This window comes from Hypanus sabinus, chromosome 3, assembly GCF_030144855.1.
Source record: "Hypanus sabinus isolate sHypSab1 chromosome 3, sHypSab1.hap1, whole genome shotgun sequence".
In the NCBI taxonomy this organism is placed as follows: Eukaryota; Metazoa; Chordata; class Chondrichthyes; order Myliobatiformes; family Dasyatidae; genus Hypanus; species Hypanus sabinus.
The window spans coordinates 70,478,682-70,502,823 of NC_082708.1; the positions used below are offsets into that span (position 1 = coordinate 70,478,682).

General features: G+C 40.9%; 1 protein-coding gene across 1 annotated transcript in view; it reads left to right on the plus strand.

Annotated features, from left to right (window-relative positions):
* Positions 1–587: 587 nt before the first annotated feature.
* Positions 588–24,142, plus strand: part of LOC132390775 (centrosomal protein of 63 kDa-like) — an 81,671-nt gene continuing 58,116 nt past the window's right edge. Inside the window, exons 1-5 of the mRNA XM_059963324.1 lie at positions 588–623; positions 4,971–5,121; positions 8,135–8,191; positions 9,463–9,634; positions 22,499–22,594. Of these exons, the coding sequence (XP_059819307.1) occupies positions 8,148–8,191; positions 9,463–9,634; positions 22,499–22,594 (312 nt within the window). The 5' untranslated portion in view covers positions 588–623; positions 4,971–5,121; positions 8,135–8,147. The remainder of the gene's footprint in view (positions 624–4,970; positions 5,122–8,134; positions 8,192–9,462; positions 9,635–22,498; positions 22,595–24,142) is intronic.

Consider the following 24,142-nt stretch of genomic DNA (forward strand, 5'->3'; position numbering starts at 1 on the left):
CGGCACTAACCACTACGCTACCATGTTGTGGATAGTTCAAAGTAAATTTATTTATAAAGTATATACACTGTATATAACTTTGATATACATTTTTCTGCCAGCATTTACAGGATAGTAAAGAAATACAATAGAATTTAAGAAAAGCCATGCACAACAAAGAATGCCAAACACCAAGTAGCAAAAGAGGACAATTAACTTTAAAAATAAATAAATAATGCTGAGAACGTGAGTTGTACAATCATTCAAAGCGAGGCTTTAGTTGTGGAGTCAGTTCGGCATTGAGGTGAGTGAAGTTATCCACTCTGGTTCTGGAGCCTAATAGTAGGTGAATAACTGTTACTGAACTTAGGTGTGTGGGATCTAAAGCTCCTGTACCTCCTGCCCAACGGTAATAATGAGAAGAGAGAGGGAGCTAGGTCAAACAGCGGCAGACAGGAAGGGTATAGATGGGGGACATTGACTAGCACAGAGTATTGGGGCTGAACACCAGTTTGTTTTCCGTTCTCAGGCCTCGACACTTTAATCTGGCTTGAAGTCTATCCTGGCGACCTTTCTTCCAGTGATCACCAACCTTTGTTTCTTCAAGTTTCCGTAACTCCATTCCTGAGAATCAAGTTCACCAGGTACTCCAGGAGACTGTAAAACTGCGAGTTTGTTTAGTCAGTTCAGAAGTTGATTTCTTAAATGGAAATTACTGCTGCCAGTTGTATTGATTGTAATTCAGATGTGTATCTATTAGAATATCTTGTAGTTTTTTAAGCTGTCTGTATATTGCCAGTATCATTTTGACCCCTCTCCAGAGCCACCTTGACCTCATCTTGTTAGTGTAAAAGGTCACTGCATGTTACAGGATATTAATAGGATGCAGAGCCAAGCCAAGGAGTGGCAGATAGAGTTCAGTCCAGAAATGCATGAAGTGGTTCACTTAGAAAGGTCAAAGAAAGACAGAATACAGGGTTAATTGCAGTATCATTAACAGTGTGGAGCAACAGAGGGATCTTAGGATTTATGTCCATATATTCATCAATGTTAAAGCACAGATTAATAGGGTATGGTTTGTTGGCCTTTACTAGACAAGGGCTTGAGCTCAAGAGCCTGAGGTAATGTTGCAGCTCTGTAAAACTCTGGTTAGATTACACTTGGAGTATTATGTTCAGCTCTGGTCACCTCATTATAGGAAGGACATGGAAGCTTTGGAGAGGGCTCAGAGGAGATTTACAAGGATGCTGCCTGGATTAGAGAGCATTTGTTATGAGGATAGGTTGAGTGAGCTAGGGTTTTTCTCCTTGAAGCGAAGGAGGATGAGAAGTGACTTGAAAGAGATGGTAAGAGGCATAAATTGAGTGGAAAGCCGGAACTATATTTTTCCCCGGGGAGGAAATGTCTAGTACAAGGGAGTGTAACTTTAAAGTGATTGGAGGGGTAGGGGGTGGGGAGTATCAGAGGTAGGCTTTCTACGCTATCAGAATGGTAAGTGCATCGATCATGCTGCCAGGGGTGTCGGTACAGCCAGGCATATTTGGGACATCAAAGAGATTCTTGGGCACAAGGGTGAAAGAAACATGTGAGAGGGAAGGGTTAGATTGATTTTAGAGCAGGTTAAAGAGTCGGTACAATATCGTGGGCCAAAGGGCCTGTACTTTTCTATAATCAACAGTACCAAGACTATTGTGGCTGCCAGTTCACATCATACACTGCGAAATTCCTTGTTGTGACTTCCTCTTGTCTGAGTACGGTAACTCTGCTCCAGGTACTCAGTGCTGCACCAATAGTTGTCAATGAACTGAAGAGTCACTATTTGGTTGACACACCTTCTGCAGATGGTTGTCACATGTGGTCTCCCAGTTAAAGATTAACCAGAAGTGAGTCTATTTAGCTTCTAAGATCAGAGGGTATTCTGGTACTTCCAGTCCAAAACTATTGGGCAATTAATTGTTTGTAATTGTAAAAAATGTTGTTCGTTTTCATAATTTCTGTGCATGTTTCTCTTTCTTAATTGATCTAAACTTTCTGTCACTTTATGTATTTAATTTCTAAATCATTCAGCCATTGATGGTTCTTCCTTGATTAGCCTTGGCCATTACATCTATGGCCATGAATCTAATCTAATGGCTAATGAAGCACACTGTTAAATTTGAAGTTAGGGTCATGGGAGTCCTGTTGCCCTGTTTACACCATTATCAGATTTCACTACCAGCATATTGCACTCAAAATATTTTCAAGTTGAAGGGTAAATGAAAAGCCCATGTTATTGATGCATACTCTGACATGACTTAGTCCAGAAATAGCCATCAAAAAGATTTGAATGAAAAAACTGCATATGTATAATAAAAGAATATATTATATACATAATATAGGAAATAATATATGGCCTCAGGAATGTGAAACGGCTTTTTTTTAAATGCGGCCATTGCTACTTAGTTAGTAGTCAATTTTCATTTGCATACGGAACTGACAAACAGTGCTGTTTGTCAGTTAAATCATTTGAAATATTTTTCTGCACACTTACAGCATTTTTATATTCTATCAAATTTAATTTCTAAAAGAATTTGAATTTGAAATCTGACAGTAAGACCACTGAAATTTTAACTTGTCTATATTATTCACTAGATGGAGCTTTTGTAGTATTCAAAGCAAAAAGAGAGGTTCAAATACTGTGTGGTTTACTCTGAGGAATGTGGACATTTAACACCTTAGTAACACCAAGATTATAGACTAGTTACTGACAAACTGTTTCCAACCTTGTTATTTTGTATTTTACTTCACAGCTATTTGTGCCTGCTTTGGATATCAAGTACAACTTTGGTATGAAATGGTTTAGGATTCACCCCTTGGCTAAACTTGTGTTGAGCATCAATGGGAAAAAAGCTCAGTTGACATACTCTTTCTCATAGATGCTGCCTAGCCTGCTGAGTTCCTTCAGCATTTGATGTGTGTTGCTCCGATTCCCAGCATGTGCAGATTTTCTCTTGTTTGTGAACTTGTGCTGATATTGGGCAATACTTTTATAACAAAATATATTGAAAAGAATATCAAATATTAGTTTCTCTCTCTTTCTACATCAGCACAGCCTTGCCTGCTTGCCTTGTCATATGTCAATGTTTTTGCAACATTTTACACTTTTAAGTTCCCCATTAGAACATTTGACGGGAGGACTACAAAACTTATTCTCACAGCAATGCTGGCTTCATTCTATCCATCTCTCATTTGCAACTTAAAATTGACTTATTTTCCAAGATCTGCCTAAGCATTTATAACCTGGAGCACAAGCTCCGTCTGTCTCCCCATAGATAGAATGTTTTTGGGTTTTATTTCAGATTTCCAGCATCTACAGTTTCGATTTTCAGATTCTTTGGAAGATCTGGAGGAGGTACTCTTGGGCAGAGAGGGATAGTGAAGTTGTTACTGAGATTCTCAACTAAGCAATTAGTAGAGTAAGTGAGGGCCAACTGGACGTGGCCTAATTGAGCTGGGTTATTCATAATTCATTCCTCAAATTCTTAAATGAGTAATCCCATATATGACAAAAATGCATAATAAGTTCTTAATGTAATAGGCAGTATTTATGGCAGATCTTGCCGGTTTAGTTTATAATTCAAATGTATTAAACTTCGGAACTTATTACTTTAGCACTGAGAAATCAAACAATTATTACAACTGGGCAACTTGTGCAGGTTTCTCCTCAGACTCCAGATTGCACAATTTTGCATTTCATGTGAAAGTTAAAACAATACAATGGAAGGAAAATTTTATTGATTTATCCCCGATAAATAAATTTTTGTTACTTTTTTTAAAAACAAAGTTCAAAGTAAAATTAATTACCAGAATACATACATGTCACCTCATACAACCCTGAGAGCATACTCAGCAAATCTAGAGAACAGTGACTGTAAACAGGATCAATGAAAAAGAAACTGTGCAAATGCAAATATAAGTAAATAGCAATAAATAACAAGAGCATGAAATATCAAAATAAAGTGTCTTTAAGGTGAGACCATCGGTTGTGGGAACACCAGAAATAGAATGAGTGTAGTTATCCTCTTTTGTTCAGGAGCCTGATGGTTGAGGGGTTGTAATTGTTCTTGAACCTGCTGGTGTGAATCCTGAGGTACTTGAACCTTCTGCCTGATAGCAGCAGCTAGAAAAGAGCATGGCCTGGGTGGTGAGGATCTTGGATTATGGATGCCGCTTTTCTACAGCAACATTGCATGTAGATGTACTCAATGGTTGGGAGGGCTTTACCCTTGATGCACTGGGCTGAATGCATTACCTTTTGTAGGATTTTCTGCTCAAAGGCATTGGTGTTCCCATAAGTGCAGCCAGTCAACAACTTTCCACCACACATCTGTAGAAGTTTGTCAAGGTTTTTGACAACATGCCAAATCTCCACAGTCTCCTAAGGAAGTGGAGGCACTGTCGTACTTTCTTCACAATAATATTTATATGATGGGTCCAGGACAGGTCTTCTGAGAGAGCGGCACCCAGGAATTTAATGTTACTGACCCTCTCCATCTCTGATCCTCTGGTTTCCGTCTCCTGAAGTACACAATCAGTCCTTGGTCTTGCTGACACTGAGTGAGAGGTCATTGTTATTATATCGCTCAGCCAAATTTTCAGTCTCCCTCCTGTATGCTGATTCATCACCCCCATTGACATGGCCCACAACAGTGGTGTCATCAGTAAACTCATATATGGTGTTGGAGCCACACATCATTGGTGTAAAGCAAGTAGAGAAGGGGACTAAGCACACATCCATGTGGTGCTCCTGTGCTGATGGAGATCATGGAGGAGATGTTTTTGCCAATCTGAATTGACTGGGGTCTATAAGTAAGGAAATCCTGGATCCAATTGCACATCAGGGTATTGAGGCCCAGGTCTCAGAGTTTACTGATTAGTTTTGAAGGAATTATATTAAATATTGAGCTGTGTTCGATAAAAAGCATCCTGATGTATGCATTTTTCCTGTTCAGATGTTCCACGGTTGAGTGAAGAGCCAATGAGATGGCATCTGCTGTGGGCCTGTTGCTTTGATAGGCAAATTGGAATGGATCCAAGTCACCTCTCAGGCAGGAGCTGACTTACTTCAACATCAGGCTCTCAAAACACTTCATCACTGTGGATGTAAGTGCCACTGGGGGATAGTCACTGACAGGTTACCACGCTCTTCTTGAGCACCAGTATGATTGAAACCTGCCTTAAGCAGGTGAGTAGCACATGTTGCTGGAGCAAGAAGTTAAAGATATTCCTGAACACCCCGGCCAGTTGGGGTACTCAGGTCAGTATTCTGTCCAGATATACAGGGTGCAACTGTAGCGTAGCGGTTAGTGAAATGCTAATAGAGCTTGGGGCATCGAAGTTGAGAGTTCAACTCTGGTGTTCTCTGTAAGAAAGTTTGTAAGTTCTTCCTGTGAGTGATAGGATTTCCTCCGGCAGCTCAGGTTTCCTCCCACTGTTTAAAAAAACATACCGGTTCATAGGTTAATTGGTCATTGTAAATTGTGCTGTGATTAGGCCCCAGGGTGACTAGGTGGGTTGCTGGACAGTGTAGCTCACAGGGCTGGAAAGGCCTGTTCTGTGCTGTATCTCTGAATAAATAAAAAAGTAGATTGTTAGAATTTTTTAGTAAGCAAAGGCTAAAAGTTAACATTTCTACAATTTAACAAGAAATCAATAGTGATATACAGTATATACAGAGGTTTCTGACAGCTTGAGTAACATTTCATGCACACCAGAAATTTTGTAGCTGCTGGAAATCCAAAGCAACACACACAAAATGCTGGAGGAACTCAGCAGGTCAGGCAGCATCTATGGAAATTAATAAAAGTTCAATGTTTCAGGGTGATGCCCCTCATTCTGGCCAGAAAGAAAGGGGGAAGACACCAGAATAAAAAGATGGAGGTTGGGAAAGGAGGCTTTCTAGAAGGTGATAGGTGAAGCCAGGTGGAAAGGTAAAGGGCTGCAGAAAAAGGAATCTGATAGAGGAGAGAGGTCCATAGGAGAAAGGGCAGGGGGAGGGGACTCAGGGGGAAGTGGTAGGTAGATGAGAAGAGGTAAAAGGCCAGAGTGGTGAATAGAGGAAGAGGGTAGGGGGAGGAAAATTTCATTTTAATGGAAGGAGAAATCAATATTCATGTCATCAGGTTGGAATATATGAGGTGTTGCTCCTCACCCTGAGGATGGCATCATCTTGGCCCAAGAGGAGGCTGTGGACCGACATATCACGACAGGAATTGGAATCAAAATTAAAATGTTTGGTCACTGGGAAGTTCCCCTTTTGGTAGATGGAGTGGAGATGAGCAGTCTCCCGATTTATGATGGGTCTCCTTAAATTCCTCTTTTCTCCTTTTTAAAGGGATTTACCAGATTCTTTTTCATGACTGTCATGAACAGGGTGGTATAGAATTAGTCATGATCAAAAAGACAGTCTTGAAGAACTTCAGATATCAAGGAAACCCTTGGGACTGGAAGAGTCTGAGATGATAGGGAAAGCAAGGCTAAGGATTCTTTAACTGGAAGCCAGTGTAGATTGGCAAGCATAAGGCAACTGCAACTCAGTGCAAGATAGGACACAAACAACAAAGTTTTGGATGCTTTGTTAATAAAGATTTACCAATTCGATTTAGTGGGAAGTGCATTGAAATAGTAAATTCTGGGTGTATCAAAGCTGCAAATGAGAATCTTTTGCATCTAAAGTAATGCACGTAAAACAGCAACTGAGAATGATTCTAAAGGTAAAGTAAGGAATGACAATAAGGTTATTTATCCTGGAGTTATAGAATAGTTTTGTAAAATGTTCTACGTTATTAATCGGTAACAATAATGTGTTTTTGAGAGATAAGTTGTTACTGAACCAGTGGTGTTTGCAATGCATTGGGCAAGTTCTTGGATGGATAACAATTGGATATTCTCTATGAGTGTTCCCCAAGAGATTAAGATCGGTTCTATGTCCATATCTTTACTACAAAAATAACCTTATTTGAGAAATTTGCAGAAATGGACACAGATGATTCAGAGATGGCAAAGTGTTCAGATCTCTGGGAGGGTATTGCAAAAGATAAGGTCACATGGCAAGCTTAGGTGACTGAGAAGAGGGAATGAGAAAATGGAAGCCGGTGAATTTCTCATCTTCTCAGTCTACTGCCTTCACCTGAAGCTACTGCAGCAGGAACAGCCAATGCTGGAGTGGAGTACCTGAGGGAATGACTCCATCATCCCCACTGTGACTGACTAGAATGGTACCACTAACTGTTGATCTGCTCCCTATTTACACTGGAAACCTCTTATAGAAATCAAATCTTGCTGAGGTCTGCCTGGTCTTCAGTGGACAAAATATTCCATTTGGATCCTTCCTAGTCTGTATAATTCCCAACCGCAGTGTCTAGCATAATATGAACAATATCACCTAGCCATAGCCCTATTCTTAATGAAGGATAATAAAATATTAAATGTAACTGCAAAAACTGGATTAATGTAACACTTACCCAAAAGGCTGGTATATGTCTAGGGGAAACGGAGTTCCAGCCACTCACCAACCCACCTCCCGTACACGCAGGTGCTGTGAGAATCGAGTTTATGCCTCGCGCCCGCCAACAGTATCAAACCCACAACAAATACCATTATGAAATACACTTTAAAGAGTTTACTAAAATTAAAAAAGTAGTAGGCAATACAATATATATATATAAAAGGAAAAAAAACAAAAGGCGCCAACTTATCAAAGTTCAGTCTGTTTAGTGCACTCGTTGAAGCTCAATCAACGAACCAATCGACCCATCCAGCCGTCGCACCTGGGACCACCCCGGTGGTCTTAAGAGCAGTCCAGCACACGTCCACCTTCCTCGGTGTCTTCCTCGGCCTCTTCCTCCCACCAAAAACCTGCAAAAACCCCTCCCCCAAGTTCCCAGCATCACAAGACACAATAACATTCCCCATTGATTAACAAATGAATACAATTACCATATCAGCCATTCTAAAGCGAAACAACGGCGAGAGAAACACTTATCCGACAAAGAAGCATTCCTACTTGTAACAAACCAAAGAGGCCATTTTGAGTAACATACACAGGACATTGTACACTGGATTACTATTTCAAAGCTCAATTTTTTTGATCCAACTATGTTCCTTTATTTTGTAGATAAACCACTGAAATGGAGGCAATAACACATGGGTTAGAGAAGAATGGTCAATTACCGTAAGCTTCTTTGCTTTATGTTCTTTGTTTTATGTTCTGAGTAAAATGAAGACCAAATAGTGTGGTAATACGCAATAATCTCAATCAAATCTACTTTTATGGACAACCTTATAAGCTGTGAAAACACAGAGGGTCAGGCAGTCTGTAGTGCTGAGACTGCCAGCTGTCTGCATCCTGGACCATGCTTCCACTTCCACCACAGTTCTGTGCAGTCACCTGCTGAGAGTCCTTTTCTTAGCTCATACACAGGCCCTTTGAAGCTCTTCCGCCATAGCTCAGGCTGCATCTGGGGTAAGAGAAACCAAGTCAGTGCTTCCGTTCAGGCTCCCTTCTTCAGAACTGGAGATGAAAAGAATATATATTATTAAACTGCAAAGAAAATGCTGTGAGGGATGGGTAGGGAAGAGGCATATCCTGTGTTTGGATGAGGCCAGCATAGCCTTGGGGATAAATTGTATGGGTTCTCTAAACAATTAGATTAATGGAAAGTTAACGGACGCTAACACTGACAACTGTCTCTATTAGCTCATCTAACTAGATGACCCAATAGAAATCATGGCCAACAGAGCAAAGGAAATATCTGTAAAAGTCAGTGTTATCTGGAGCCATGTTTAGGAATCATTCACTGTGGGTGGCCTGACCTGCTTTGCAATTGCATCCTGTTTCCAGCATCTTCTTGTTTTATTCCAGTGTCTGTGTTTGTTTGGATTTTCTTACACTTTCCCCTGAGAGGGCTGGCCAAATACTTAATCACTTGTTGGAAAGTTAGTCCTACTGTTAGTATATTATTCTAATAGTTTTACATGAGATTATCAGCTTTGACATTATTATCAAAGCCTATAGTGTGGGAACCTCAATCTTCAGGTTAAAACAAAAGTATTATGAACTTCACCACTGTCGGAACATTGTGACTTACTGCTTTGTTAGTCAATTCGTTCAAATTCAAAAAGGCTTCTGAAAATTGTATACCAGATCTATAGGGATATTTTTATGTCTTGAGCTGTTACACATCAACCCAAAATTAATCAGAGGCAGCGATTTCCATTAGAGATATCGGTGGAATTATTATACATGCTTGGTCTATCTCTTTAGCATGGTCTGCCTTGTATCACTGGAAAACCTCAGGAAGATGTTGGGATCTATTAAATAGATTTCTTTTAGAGCTGAAAATATCAAATTAAAGTGTGAGTGCAGCACACATTACATATTTTTTCATTTTTAATTTTATTAAAATGTGAAAGTATTTTTTCTTGCTCTTGCTACAATATCAGAGAATCCTCTTGCGAAGAAGAGCTCCAGGAACTATTGCATCAAATCGATGTCATGGTGAACCGGAAAAAAATTGAATGGGAACAACAGTCGCAAAGTCTTGAGACCCAGCTTGAAATGCGTGAGCTAGAATTGGTCAATGTACGCACATGCCTTGATTCAAAACAGCATGAGGTAAGAAAGCAGGTATTTGGATATATTTATTGACCAAGGAACAGCCAGGTAGAAATGACACTTTTCATAAGAGATTCTGCAGATGCTGGGTAACTGAAGCAAGACACACAAAATTTGGGAGGAACTCAGCAGGTCAGGCAGCATCTACAGAAGTGAATAAACAGTCGACCTTTCAGGCTGAGACCCTTTTCAGGACTGGAAAAGAAGGGGGAAGAAGCCAGAATAAGAAGGCAGAGGGAGGGTGGGGAAGGAGTACAAGCTAGAAGGCGATAGAGGATGAAGCCGGGGGGATGAAGTAAGATGCTGGCAGATGATAGGTAGAAAAGGTAAAGGGCTGGAGACAAAGGAATTTGATAGTAGAGAAGAGTGGACCGTGGAAGAAATGGATGGAGGCTATTATTTCCTACAAAGTGAAACCTAACATCATGAATAGCTGTGAAGCTTCACTAACAGGTGAGCTCAAAGACTTATATGCACGTTTTGAAGGAAAGAATAAAGCTACATCTGTGTGAATCCCTACAGCATCTGGTGACTCTGATCTCTGTCTCAGTGGGGAACTTCAGAACATCTTTCACTAGGGTAAACCCTCAAAACGCATCAGGACTTGATGGTGTACCTGAAAACCTCTGCTAACCAACTGGTGGACATGTTAAATCTCTCCCTCCTGCAGCTGGAGGTTCCTACCTGCTTCAGAAGGGTGACAGTCATACCAGTGCACAAGAAGAGCAGGGTGAGCTGTCTCAATGACTATCGTTCAGTGACCCTCACATCTACTGTGAAGAAGTGCTAGAGTCAACTCCTACCTAAATCAAGGAGCTGGACCCGCTGTAACTTACCTGTCACCACAATAGGTCTACAGTGGGTGGAATCTCACTGGCTCTCTGCTCAGCCTGGGATCACCTGGACAGTAGTAATACCTACATCAGACTACAGCTCAGCGTTCAACACAATTATGCCCTCAGTTCTAATAACAAGCTCCAAAGCCTGGGGTTCTGTATCTCCCTCTTCAACTGGATCCCTGACTTCCTCATCAGGAGACCACAGTTTGTGCAAGTTGGAAATAACATCTCCTCCTGACTGACAATCAACACTGGCACACCTCAAGGATGCCTACTTAGCCCATCGCTCTACTCTCTCTACACCCACAATGGTGTGCCTAGGCATAGCTCAAATGCCATTTATAAATCTGTTGACGATACAACTGTTGTTGGCAGAATTTCAGATGGTGACCAGGCGTACAGGAGAAATATTGATCAGCTGGTTAAGTGGTGTCACTATGCCAACCTCGCACTCAATGGCAGAGCAAAGAATTGATTGTGGACCTCAGACAGGAAAAGTTGAGAGAACACACACCAGTCCCCATCAAGGGATCAGAAGTGGAAAGGGTGAGCAGTTTCAGGTTCCTGGGTATCAACATCCGAGGAGCTATCCCGGCCCCAACCTAGTGATGCAATTGCAAAGCAGATATGACAGCAGCTATATTTCACCAGATGTTTGAGGAGAAGTGGTACATCACCAAAGATACTTGCAAATTTCTTTAGATGTACTAAGGGAATATTCCTCTACTGCCACAATGGGACCACACTCAAGTTGGAGGAGCAGTACTTTGTATTCCATCTGGGTAGCCTCTGACCTGATGGCATGAACATTTAGTTTGGACTTCTAGTAATTGCCCCTCCCCCCACCCTCTCCTTCACCATTCCCCATTCCTGTTTCCCTCTCTCACCTTATCTCCTTACCTGCACTTCACCTCCGTCTGGTGCTCCTCCCCCTTCCCTTTCTTCCATAGTCTTCTATCCTCTCCTATCAGATTCCCCCTTCTCCAGCCCTTTATCTCTTTCACCAATCAACTTCCCAGCTCTTTACTTCACCCCTCCCCTCCCCCTCAGCTTCACCTACCACCTAGTACTCTTCCTCTCCTCCCTCCACTTTCTTACTCTGATTTCTCGTCTTTTTTCTTCAGTCCTGATAAAGGATCTCGGTCCAAAACATCAATTGTTTACTCTGTTCCATGAATGCTGCCTGGCCTGCTGAGTCCCTATGTTTTGCAGGGATAGCTCTGTCCATGGAGCCCTTGTCCATTTCTTGCTCCCCACTAATCTCCCTCCTGGCACTTATCCCAGCAAGTGGAAGAAATTGCCCATTCACCTCCTCCCTCACTTCCATTTAAGCTGAGGCAGTCCTTCCAGCTGAGGTAATGTTTCACCTGTGAATCTGTTTTGATTGGCTACTGCATTCCGTGCTCCTGTTGCAGCCTCCTCTACATTGGTGAGACCCGAGAAAGTAGCGTGTTGTGTGTTGCTTGGATTTCCAGCGTCTGCAGATTCTGTCTTGTTTGTGATTGAACACTTCCTCAGTATTTTATTCCTCTCTTTTTACACTACCTGCTTAACTTTATATATCTGTATATACTGTGTGTGTGTGTTATTTATATATTTATTTATTATATGTATTGCAATGCACTACTGCCACAAAACACCAAATTTGCCTGTGATATTAAACCTGCTTCTGATGCTGAGGAGGGGCACCAGGGGGAGGTGACAGGTAAGTGAGGAGATCAGTAGAGGTAAGAACGGAGCCAGGGTGAGGAACTGAAGAAGAGGGAGGAGTGGGAAGGGGGAGGGGTAAAGCTACTGGAAGTTGGGGAAATCGATTTTATGCATTGGGTTGGAGGCCTCCCAGACAGAGTATGAGGTGTTGTTCCTCCAACCTGAGAGCGGCCTCTTCATGACAGTAGAGGTGGCCATGGGCTGATACGTTGGAACAGGAATGAGGCTTGGAATTGAAATAGTTGGCCACTGGGAATTCCTGCTTTTTCTGGATGCTCGATGTTCATCGGGTCTCACCAATGTACGGGAGGCTGCAACAGGAGCACCGAATGCAGTAGCCAGCCAAAACAGATTCACAGGTGGAATGTTACCTCACTTGGAAGGACTGTTTGGGCCTTAAATGGAATGAGGAAGGAGGTGAACGGGCAGGTGTAGCACTTCTTCCTCTTGCAGGGGTAGTGGGGAAGAATAAATGGACAAGGGAATCATGGAGGGAGCTATCCCTGCAAAAAGTAGAAAGTCTGAGGGAGGTAAAGATATATTTGGTGACGGGATCCTGTTGAAGATGACGGAAGTTGTGGAGAATGATATACTGGATATGGAGGCTCATGGGATGGTAGTTGGAAACAAGAGTAAATCTGTCCCTGTTAAGATGGCAGGAAGATGGGGTGAGAGCGGATGTCTGGGAAATGGAGGAAATACAAATGAGGGCAGATCAATGGTGGGAGAAGGGAAACCCTGTTCTTTGAAGAAAGAGGATATCTCTGATGTTCTGGATAGGAAAGCCTCATCCTGGGAGCAGATGCAGTGAAGACAAAGGAACTGAGAAAAGGGAATGGCATTTTTACAGCAGAGTGGGAAGAGGTATTGTCAAGATAACCATGGGAGTCAGAGGGTTTTTAAAAGACACCTGTAGACAGTTTGTCTCCAGAGATGGAGATAGAAAGATCTAGAAAGGGGAGAGAAGTGTCAGAAATGGACCAAGTGAATTTAAGGGTAAGGTGGAAGTTGGAGGCAACTTTGATGAAATTTGCAAGCTCATCATGGGTGCGTGAAGCAGCACCAACTCAATCGTCAATATAGCACGGACAGAGTTGAGGAACATTACCAGTGAAAAGGCAAGCACAGCTGGGGTCCATGGTTCCACCTTGAGTCTGGAGAAGGTGGGACGAGCCAAAAGAGAACCTTTCATAATGCTGTCAAAAAAGAAAAACAACAAATAATGTTACCAAACTGCAGAAGATGATTCAAAGTAAAGTTGATTGTGAATGTGACCAACAAATTTACTGCAAGTACAGGCAAGTTAGTGGAATGTTGTAGTACTTTATTTAGCAATTATAACAATGTTCCTTCAGCACATACCGTAAATTCCGGACTATAAGCCGCTACTTTTTTCCCACGCTTTGAACACTGCGGCCTATACTACGGTGCGGCTAATGCATGTTTTTTTTCATGCGGCAAAAACATTTTGCCTCGTAACAGTAGACCAATAAAATTGATGAGTAGTTCACAGAGGTCCAATGAAATTGTACGATAAATCAAGCGCACTTTCACAATTAAATTATTGTAAATCAGTCATTTGTACTCACCCTCATCAACATGGAAAACACTCGAAGAAAAGTATATGATGCAGCTTTTAAGTTAAAGGCGATCAATCTGGCGGTTGAAGAAGGAAATCGAGCTGCTGCACATAATCTTGCCATAAATGAATCGATGGTGAGACGGTGGAGACGCCAGCGTGAAGAACTGAGTCAATGCAAAAAGACGACAAAAGCTTTCAGAGGCAATCATAGCAGATGGCCCGAACTTGAAAACTTTCTTGAAGACTGGGTTAACACACAGAGAGCTAGCGGCCGTGGTGTTTCCACCGTGCAGATCAGACTGAAGGCTAAAGCAATCGCCACCAAAATGAAAATCGAAGATTTTAGAGGTGGGCCATCGTGGTGTTTTAGATTTATGAGACGAAAAGGCCTGTCCGTCAGGGTACGCACGACTCTGTGTCAGCAGCTCCCTCCTGACCACAAGGAAAAACTTGCTAACTTCCGCACATTCACTCAAACAAAGATAGCGGAGAATTCCATTGGGCCAGATGATATCATAAATATGGATGAAGTACCTTTGACGTTTGACCTGCCTCTCACTCGGACTGTTAATAAAAAAGGTGACTCGTCCATCACACTGAAAACAAGTGGCCATGAGAGAACGCATTTTACTTGTGTTCTGAGCTGCACAGCATCCGGACTAAAGCTTCCACCGATGGTGATTTTTAAGCGGCTGACAATGCCAAAGGAAAAATTCCCAAAAGAAATCATGATGAAGGTCAATAAGAAAGATTGGATGATGGAGAGTCTAATGAAGGATTGGCTGAGAGAGTGCTACGCCAAGCGACCAGGGGGATTTTTTCACAGAAAAAAACGGCGCTGCACGTTGAGTGGGAGGCTTGGATGACAAGTGGTGAGAAATCCTTTACCAAAACAGGACGCATGCAAAGAGCATCTTTAACTCAAGTCTGCCAGTGGATCCTAAATGCGTGGAGCCGTGTCACAACATCCACCATCACCAACGGGTTTCGAAAGGCTGGACTGCTGCGTGATGAAGAGGACCACGTGCACTCAAGTGAGAGCGACAGCGAAGAGACTGAAGTGAGTGACAAGATCCTGAGGTTGTTCAATTCGGACACTGAAGGACTTTGGTGGTTTTAGTGCGCAGGAGGAAGATGAAGAAGGCGATCAATAACTTTTCCTGGTAGGCTGCAGTATATATATATTTTTTTACCAGTCGTTAGGAGATATTGGAATGTTGTTCGTGCACTGTTCAGTAAAGAAGTATACGCAACGTAATTTGTGTGTTACCGATATGTATGTATATTTAAAAGTAGCTGTGTTACAGGCACTGTTCGAAAAAAAGCATTTGCAATATGTATTTGTTTATGTTACCATACGGATTTAATTAAAAGTTAAAAAATCCTCACATGCAATATCTTTCTGTGTAAATATCTCATATTACAACGTGGGACACCTACGGCTTAAAATCCGGTGCGGCCTGTACAAGTACAAAATTGATTTTCTTTCTAAAATTAGAGCATGCGGCTTTTAATCAGGTGCGCTCTGTAGTCCGGAATTTACGGTAGTTGGATAATGAGTGCAGCACACAGGAATGTTGAGGTATGTTCTGTACAAAGAAAAGAAAGGAATTGAATTTTGTCCATTCCAATGAAGAGGGATGAAGGAGGAAATCTGGGGTTAGTAAGTTATTGCAAGGAACAGTTAAAGTAAGTGAGTTTTCACAAGAATTAGCCAACTCTGACTCAAGCAAGGGAAATCGATTACCTAAAATAGTTGAATTTAGTATTGCATCTTGAAAGCTACAAAGTGCTGAGATGGAAGAGGAGACTTTCCTTTACTTTTTCTCTCCACAGATGTTGCCTGATTTATAACTCTGCTTCCTCTCCGCAGAATGCGACTGAATCTTTTAAGTTCCACAAGTGTATAGCAATTCATAGTTCAGCAAAAGGCTTTCTAGCCCCAGTTTAATAGCTAGTCAATAAGATTGAGATACATATCTCAAAGTTTTCCTTTTGTCATTGACTTCTTATGCTCTAAAATTGATCTTATCCTATTCTCTGTGTGTGACTATATGGATCATCTTAGCATCCACTGCTCTCAGGAAAAATAAGTTAAAGATTCACATTTTTGAGTGAAAAATAACTTGACCATTTCAGTCTCATGCATTATTCCTTAATCAGGAAGTGATGCCTGGTTCTAGACACTCAAGCCAGGTGAAACAGTGCCATTACAACTATCCTGCAAGCACTTTCAGAAATGCTTCAGTAAGATTATGCTTCATTCTCAGAAAGCATTGTCACATTCTATTCAATCTCTTTTCATTCCCCACCACTTTCATACTAGGAATTCATTGTGAAGCTTTGATGAATTCTATCTGAAGCCAAATACATTATTTCAACAGCACTGAAATATACAGTTCTCCAGGTGTGATCACACTAATGCTTTATGATATAAATATCAATGTGCACTTCTAAAAGTCTGTTTATCAAGTTATTCATATCAGGTGATTAAATATTGTTTGTGGACTTGTAGCTGAAGGATTCAGTTTTACAGAAGTACTTGCATCAGGATTTCAGAGCCTGTATGGGGCCGACTCGGGCATGTCAAGTGTAATTTGTGCAGATACTGTTAAATACTCTTTTTAGCAGAGTGGCCTCTGTTTGCATGCACATTTTAAAGAAAATATTTTATACAAGTTAAATCCAGACATTAATTAGACACTTGTGTATGTCAATGGTCCTTAATACAAAAATCACCCATTTTTGATTCCTAATAAATTATGCTAATATATTATCCCAAATACCTTGTTTAACCCTCTTTAAACACTCTGAGAATGGTTTCTTAAAATCCAAATATATTGCATTCATTCATTCTCCTTTATTTAGTTTGCTTATTAAAGCTTCAGAAGAAATGTTGAATAAACGTGTCAGTCCAACTCACCATTGGACCCACAAAATCATATTATGACCTTTGCCCCCCACAGGTGCCCCTTTATCATGTTCTTAATAAATTCTAGAATATTCCTTACTACAGTGAAGTGATCTATGCTGCTTTCTGCCTCTACTTCTGTGATTACAGAATCACTTTATTACTATATAACAGTACTTCCTGATGCACACAATTTACAGTTCAAATTACAACATGGTCATCTCTGTCCAGATCACACTTGAGCCACAGGGGTATTCACTGGCCCTGCAAGTACCCCCATCATACCCAAGGTCACCATGTGCCCCTTCTTCAGGGACAACAGGTACAGAAGGAATTCTGGAAGTGGGGCAGGCATCAGCCTGGGCAGAGCCCTTGACTGCCTACTGCCTGGTCCGGCGAATGGCAAGCTCAGCCAGGCCTGGGAGATCTCTGGAGCAGCTCGCTCTCCTCTGCACTGGGTGCAGATCCGGAGCATGGCGCTGAAGCACAGCCAGAACTTGAGGAGCAGCCCCTTCAGATATTAAAACAGAGGTTCCAACATCTGGCACTCTGTGTACACATGGTACTTTGACTCCTCCCAGCCTCTGTACACTGCCACACTAGGAATCACTTGTCAAGACTTATTTCTTCAATCCCTCTTTGCATCTTTGCACACTTAATACCATAAATCATAGAAACAGAATTAGGCTATTTGGCCCATTGATTTTGCTCCGCCATTCCACCATGGCTGATTTATTATCCATCTCAACCCCATTCTCCTGCCTTTCTCCCCATAACATTTGCCGCCCGGACTAATCAAGAAATATCAACTTCAGCTCTAAATTTACCCAATGACTTGGCCTCCACTGCCATCTGTGGCAATGAATTTAACAGATTCACTCCCCTCTGGTTAAAGAAATTCCTTCACCTTTTTCTTCTAAAGGGACTTCCTTGTACTCTGAGGCTGCGCCCTCTGGTCCCTCACTAGAGGAAACATACCCTCCACATCCACTCTATCTGTGCCTTATATTCTAATATTCGAGCGGTTTCAATTTATTCTTCTAATTCTTCTAAACTCCAGCAAGTAAGGCCCAAAGCCATCAAATGCTCCTCACATGTTAGACCTCTCCCTTCCTGGATCAGTTTGTCACCTCAAAGCACTCCCCTTCAGTACCACAGCAGAACACCATTCCGGTAACCATATAACCGTATAACAATTACAGAACAGAAACAGGCCATCTCGGCCCTTCTAGTCCGTGCCAAACACTTACTCTCACCTAGTCCCACCGACCTGCACTCAGCCCATAACCCTCCATTCCTTTCCTCTCCATATACCTATCCAATTTTTTTTTAAATGACAAAATCGAACCTGCCTCTACCACTTCTACTGGAAGTTCGTTCCACACAGCTACCACTCTCTGAGTAAAGAAGCTCCCCCTTGTGTTACCCCTAAACTTTTGCCCCTTAACTCTCAACATGTCCTCTTGTTTGAATCTCCCCTACTCTCAATGGAAAAAGCCTATCCACGTCAATTCTATCTATCCCCCTTATAATTTTAAATACCTCTATCAAGTCCCCCCTCAACCTTCTACGCTCCAAAGAATAAAGACCTAACTTGTTCAACCTTTCTCTGTAATTTAGGTGCTGAAACCCAGGTAACATTCTAGTAAATCTCCTCTGTACTCTCCCTATTTGTTGACATCTTTCCTATAATTCAGTGACCAGAATTGTACACAATACTTCAAAGTTGGCCTCACCAGTGCCTTGTACAATTTTAACATTACATCCAACTCCTATACTGAAGGCTTAAGTTCTAGAACTTGCCATACCCTTTGTATAATGCAGGGGCCTAGCCGACAATGTGGAAAATTGCCTAGTTATGTCCAGTCTGCAAAAAGTAAGATACATGCAATCCAGCCAATTGCCATCTCACTCGTGTACTATTGATAATCAGTGAAGTGAGGGAAGGGGTAATCAATAGTGCTACTAAGAGGTATTTGCATTGCAACAACTTCCTTGCAGAAGCTCAATTTGGGTTCCATCAAAATCAGTAAGCTCCTGATCTCATTACAACCCAATTTCAAACATGGACAAACATGGATAAAAAAGGCTAAACTCCAGCAGTGACGTGAGAGCAACTGCCATTGACACCGGGATGATATTTGATTGAGCAATAGCATCAAGGAGCCCTAACCAAGCAGGAGAATCATGGGAGAAGCCCTCCACCAGTTAGAATCATGCCTGGCAAAAAGCAAAATGGATGCAGTGCTGGGCGGTCAATCATGTCAGCCGCAGGACATCTCTTCAGGAGTTCCTCAGCCCAATCACCTTTGTCAATGAGCTTCCTTCAGTCGTAAGTTCAGGAATAAGAATATTTGCTGATGATTGCACAATGTTCAACACCATTCATGATTCTCAGATAAAGAAGCAATCCACATCCAAAAGCAGCAAGCTCTTGATGATACCCGGGCGAGATATTCATAACACATATTTGCCAGGAAATGACAATATCCAACAAGAGAAAATCCAGCTATAACTTCTGACATTCAATTACCACTAAACTCCCCACTATCAATAATATCATGGGGAGGGGGAGGGCGGTAGCTATCTAGGTAATGTGTGATAAAAGCAGGTCAGAGATTAGGAATCCTGTGGTAAGTAACTCACCTCCTACATTACCATCTACAATGCTCAAGTCAGGAGCATGATGAAATATTTCTACTTGCTTGGATGAGCATTGCATCAACAGCACTCGAGGAACTTCACACCATACAGGACACAGCAGCCAGATACACCATCCACAATCGTCTGCTCAGTTCACCACCAATATATAGCTGCCTCAGCTTGTAGCATCTATAGAACGCTCTGCAGCAACTCACCAAGACTTCTTAATTAGTACCTGCCAAACCCACAGCCAGAAGATAAAGGCAGCAAAAGCTTGGGTGTTTCATCTCTTGGAAGTTCGTCACACACCATCCTGACTGGCACGAAAATGCTTTTGCTGGCCACTTTATTAGGTACACCTGTACTTCTGTTTGTCAATGCAAGTATCTAATCAGCCCATCACCATGGCAGCATGTCAATGCAGACATGGTCGAGAGGTTTAGTTGTTCAATCAGAATGGGGAAGGAATGTGATCTATGACCATGGAATGATTGTTGGTGCCAGATGGGGTAACTCGAGTATCTCAGAAACTGCTGATCCCCTGGGGTTTTCATGCACAACAGTCTCTAGAGTTTACCAAGAATGGTGCAAAAAACAAAGGAAAACATCCGGTTGCTTCTGTGGATAAAAGGGCCTCGTAAATGAGAAAGGTCAGACGAGAATGTCTAGAGTTGATAGGAAGATGACTGTAACTCGAATAACTGTGTTACAATGGTAGTATGCAGAAGAGTGCCTTTGAATGGATAACACATCGAATCTTGAAGTGGATGGGCTACAGCAGCAAAAGACCACGAACGTATATTTAGTGGCCTCTTTATTAGATACCAAAGAGTATATTGCAGTTCCTTCAACAACACTGGGTCAAATTCTGGAATTCTCTCCCTAACATAATCCTGGGTCAATTGGCTTTATTAATGTCACATATATTGTGGTACAGTGAAAAACTTGCCTTGCATATTGCCTATACAGATCGACTCATTGCCACAGGGTATTGAGGTAGTACGTGGTAAAAAGCAGTAACAGAAAGCAGAATAAAGTGTTAGTTACACAGATAATCAGTGCAGGTAGACATTCAGATGCAAGGCCATAATGAGGTTGATTATGAGGTGAAGATTTCATCTTATCGTACAAGAGAACTGTTCAAATTTCTCATCAGAGCATAGAAGCCCATCTTGAGTCTGGTGTTACATGTTGTCAGGCTTTTATATCATCTGCCTGATGGGAAGGTGGAGAAGAGGGAACATCCACAGTGAATTGGGCTTTGATTGTGTCAGCTGCTTTACCAAGACAACAGGAAGTATACTCACACCTCAAGAATTGTAGCTGTTCAAGAAGACAGCTCATCACCATCTTCCCAGGGCAACTAGGGACGGGCAATTGTAGCTGTTCAAGAAGACAGCTCATCACCATCTTCCCAGGGCAACTAGGGATGGGCAATTGTAGCTGTTCAAGAAGACAGCTCATCACCATCTTCCCAGGGCAACTAGGGATGGGCAATTAAGAGCTGGCTCAGCCTGCAAAGCCCACATCAATGAATATATTTAAATAATCCTCTAGTTCTATTTCTACTTTGGATTTGTTACCTTTACCGACTGGAAATCTTCTAGATGTAGCGTTTGTAAGCTTCTTAGTGTTCATTTATATTAAAGCAGATAATATCTACAAAGCATCATTTACCAAAAACAGTAAACTCTCCACACCAGTGTTTCATTTAACAACGCAACATAAATCTCACCATATTATGCACTTAGTTCTTAATGAACGAGGACTACACTGAAGAATTGGGGAAATTAAAATAACAATTTCTCTCATAACTTCTTGAAATCAAGTCTATGTTCCCTCATTTCTAAGGGAAATGTTAAGCTTTAGTTCTGTTCATTATTCCACTCTTTAATTTTCCAATCTTTGTTCGTCTTTATTTTCAGAGGGTTTTGTCACCTATTGAAAAAAAAGACATAAAATATTTATTGTCCATCTCATTCCTTTGTTCCATATTATAATTTCGGCTGTAATGGACTCAAAAGTACCCAACAATTTCTTTAATATTTTGTAAGGTGGCATATGCTATCAGATTTAAATTTTCTCTTTATAATTGTTATGAAATCCCTGCTTGAATACTTTATTCATTCACTCTGCATTTTAGGAATAATTAATCTTTGAGTTAATTCAAAGAATTTTCACCAAAATTATGCTGATGTTAAAAGATTTAAATTCAAAGGCCTGTTTCATAAATGCATCCTATATTTTTTGCTTAATGTAGAATTTGTGCAAATCAGATTAGCATAGCTAAAATTTGTCAAATATCAGAAGCACATAAGCAGAAAGAGTACTTCCCCTTGGGAAACCAGGACTGAACAAATGTCACTTTAAGATTAATGCTAGGCCATTTCAGAGTAAAATCAGAAAAGTGTCTTTTCTGCACAGAATTATGGAACTGGTCTTAGTCTAATAAGCAGTGGACTGATGCCAATTGAAGCTTTTTGAGTATGAAGTACCCCCGATTCTTGTCTAGAGCTCTACAATTAGTCATTGGCTCAAGAGCTCACAGTGAATGTAATCAAGCCTCAAGTTTTCACATAAAAGAGCTAATTCTGTTTAGAATAGGCCTTCACTAAATCTCTTCCTTCCTCTATGCATCTTTCTCTCTATCTCATTCACTTTGCTTCACCACCCCATTCTTCTTCCCTTGGCTGTCTCATCGCACTTACAATCTTTGCACCTCCCCACAACATTCCCCCTCACTTTCTCCCCACTTCCTCTCAAAGACCAATAATCAAAAATATTTATGTTCTTTTTAACAATGGGTGTAAAACTACAACTAACTTCTTTTTTAATTAATGCTCCAATAATCATAATCATTATGTTAAACATGCAGCAGTCCTAATATTCTAAGAGTCAATGATGTTAGTAAAGGATACATGAATTAATAAATCTTATTTTTGGCAGATCTTTATTGATATATTTTTCAAAGTTATGTATTTTTTTAATCTTCTTTTTACCATGGTTTGACATTATTGTCAGATTTCAAAATTTGCTTTGAGCTTTTTTAAAATGCTGGACACATTGCTTAAGGGATTGAAAGTTCTTGTTGATAACAGGGGTTGATACTTTATCTAGATTTCACCATCTTATTTTTTATTGCAGTAAATAGTAGATATCTGTGCATCATTTTCTTGTAGGTAGATGAGCTTCGTCAGCAGTTACAAGATGTTGAAAACTCCCATAAACTAATGATACAGAAGTATGAAGAACAGTTTAAATCCTTGAAATTTGATGTAAGTTGATTACATGTTTTTTGGCAACATTTAATCACAGTTTCAAATATTGTTTGCTGCAGGTGAAAATAAAGTGATGGAATGCTTTGACAGTGATAGTTTTTGAAAATTGTGTAATTGTGACCAGCAATTTCCTCTCAAGTTATTCCTGCATCTCCATCGTTCAATTGATAGTAAAAACATCTATTTGTGTAGGGTTTTATCACACTTTTATGAAGATTTATGATGATAGTAATTCCAAGAAAGTTTCTGGCCAAATAGTTTTTTTAATAAATGTCAAAGATGATTCATGCAACTTTGCAAAAGGCTCAAGGTAAACTTCTGACTTGAAATTCTTGCTCAATGGAAGAATTCAAGTTAACTGAACTACTGTCAATTTCATTCTCTGAAGTCCAGTGGGAGAATTGCCTTTGCAATTTCATTGGGATAATGAGGCAGGAGTAGAGAAGGGGGCAGGGCAAGTATTGGTCTTTATTGCAAAGAGTATGGAATACAAATTAAGAATTTTTGTTGCAACTTTACTAGTTGAGCTTTTAGCAGAAACCCACTCACAGGAGCACTTGGCCATGATCCTGAAGGGTCTTCATATGGCTGTTTGACACAGTATGTCTACTGTGTTCTTTACCAATCTGCTCACATCCATCTAGCCTGCCCCTTACTCTCATTGTTGGAGCATCCATTCAATTAATACCATAACATCCCATAGTTGGACAGATGTTGATTTATTATTATTTGTTACTTTGAGATCCATGTGCAGAGAATGCACCTACTGGGCTAAAAACCAGCAGAGAATGCTTCATAGAAATGGTCAAGGTCAGTTTCAATACAACTTAATCCAGACAACACAAAATGCTGCAAAGCTTTCTATTGAAGATCCTGCTCTTACTGCTGTTTTAGTTGGTTAAAGGGCCATAAAGCAATTTCTCACCCAGTTTCTTTTAACGTGGATTGCTTTTTCGATATAGAGTAGATCTGGGTAGATTGTGCATCTTGGTCTGGATTATTATGATGATCTCCCAGTGGGCAGTTGATAAACTTTTTACAATAAATAGGCAACAGCACATTGAAGGTCACCTTTTCTCATGGGTATATACTGTATACCAATTTAGAAGAGCAACAACTGTCAATTAGTTGAGCAGAAGCAAAAGTAGCCTTGTTTTGTGGGAAACAAAAATCTACTTTAACTTTTATGTGGATATCCTTTCATTCGTTTTTAATCAAAGAAACAATCATGGGAAAATACAGATATTGCATGCACAAATTTATCAAATCATGTTTAATTATCATTCAAACCATACATAGATACAGTCGAATGGGGCAGTGTTCCTCTGAGGCCAAGATGCATAACACACATTCAAAATAGTGAGAGAGAGAATAAAAAACACACACATTGTTACACAAGAAAAGACATGTATAGTCCAAGTTCCTGAGCAATGTGCAAATGGATGGTACAGCTCCTGGAAATCAGCTGTCATTCCACTGGTCGAACACTGGAGGCCAGCACTGATGGGAGTGGCCAGCTCCCAACCAAGCATGGACTCCACACTA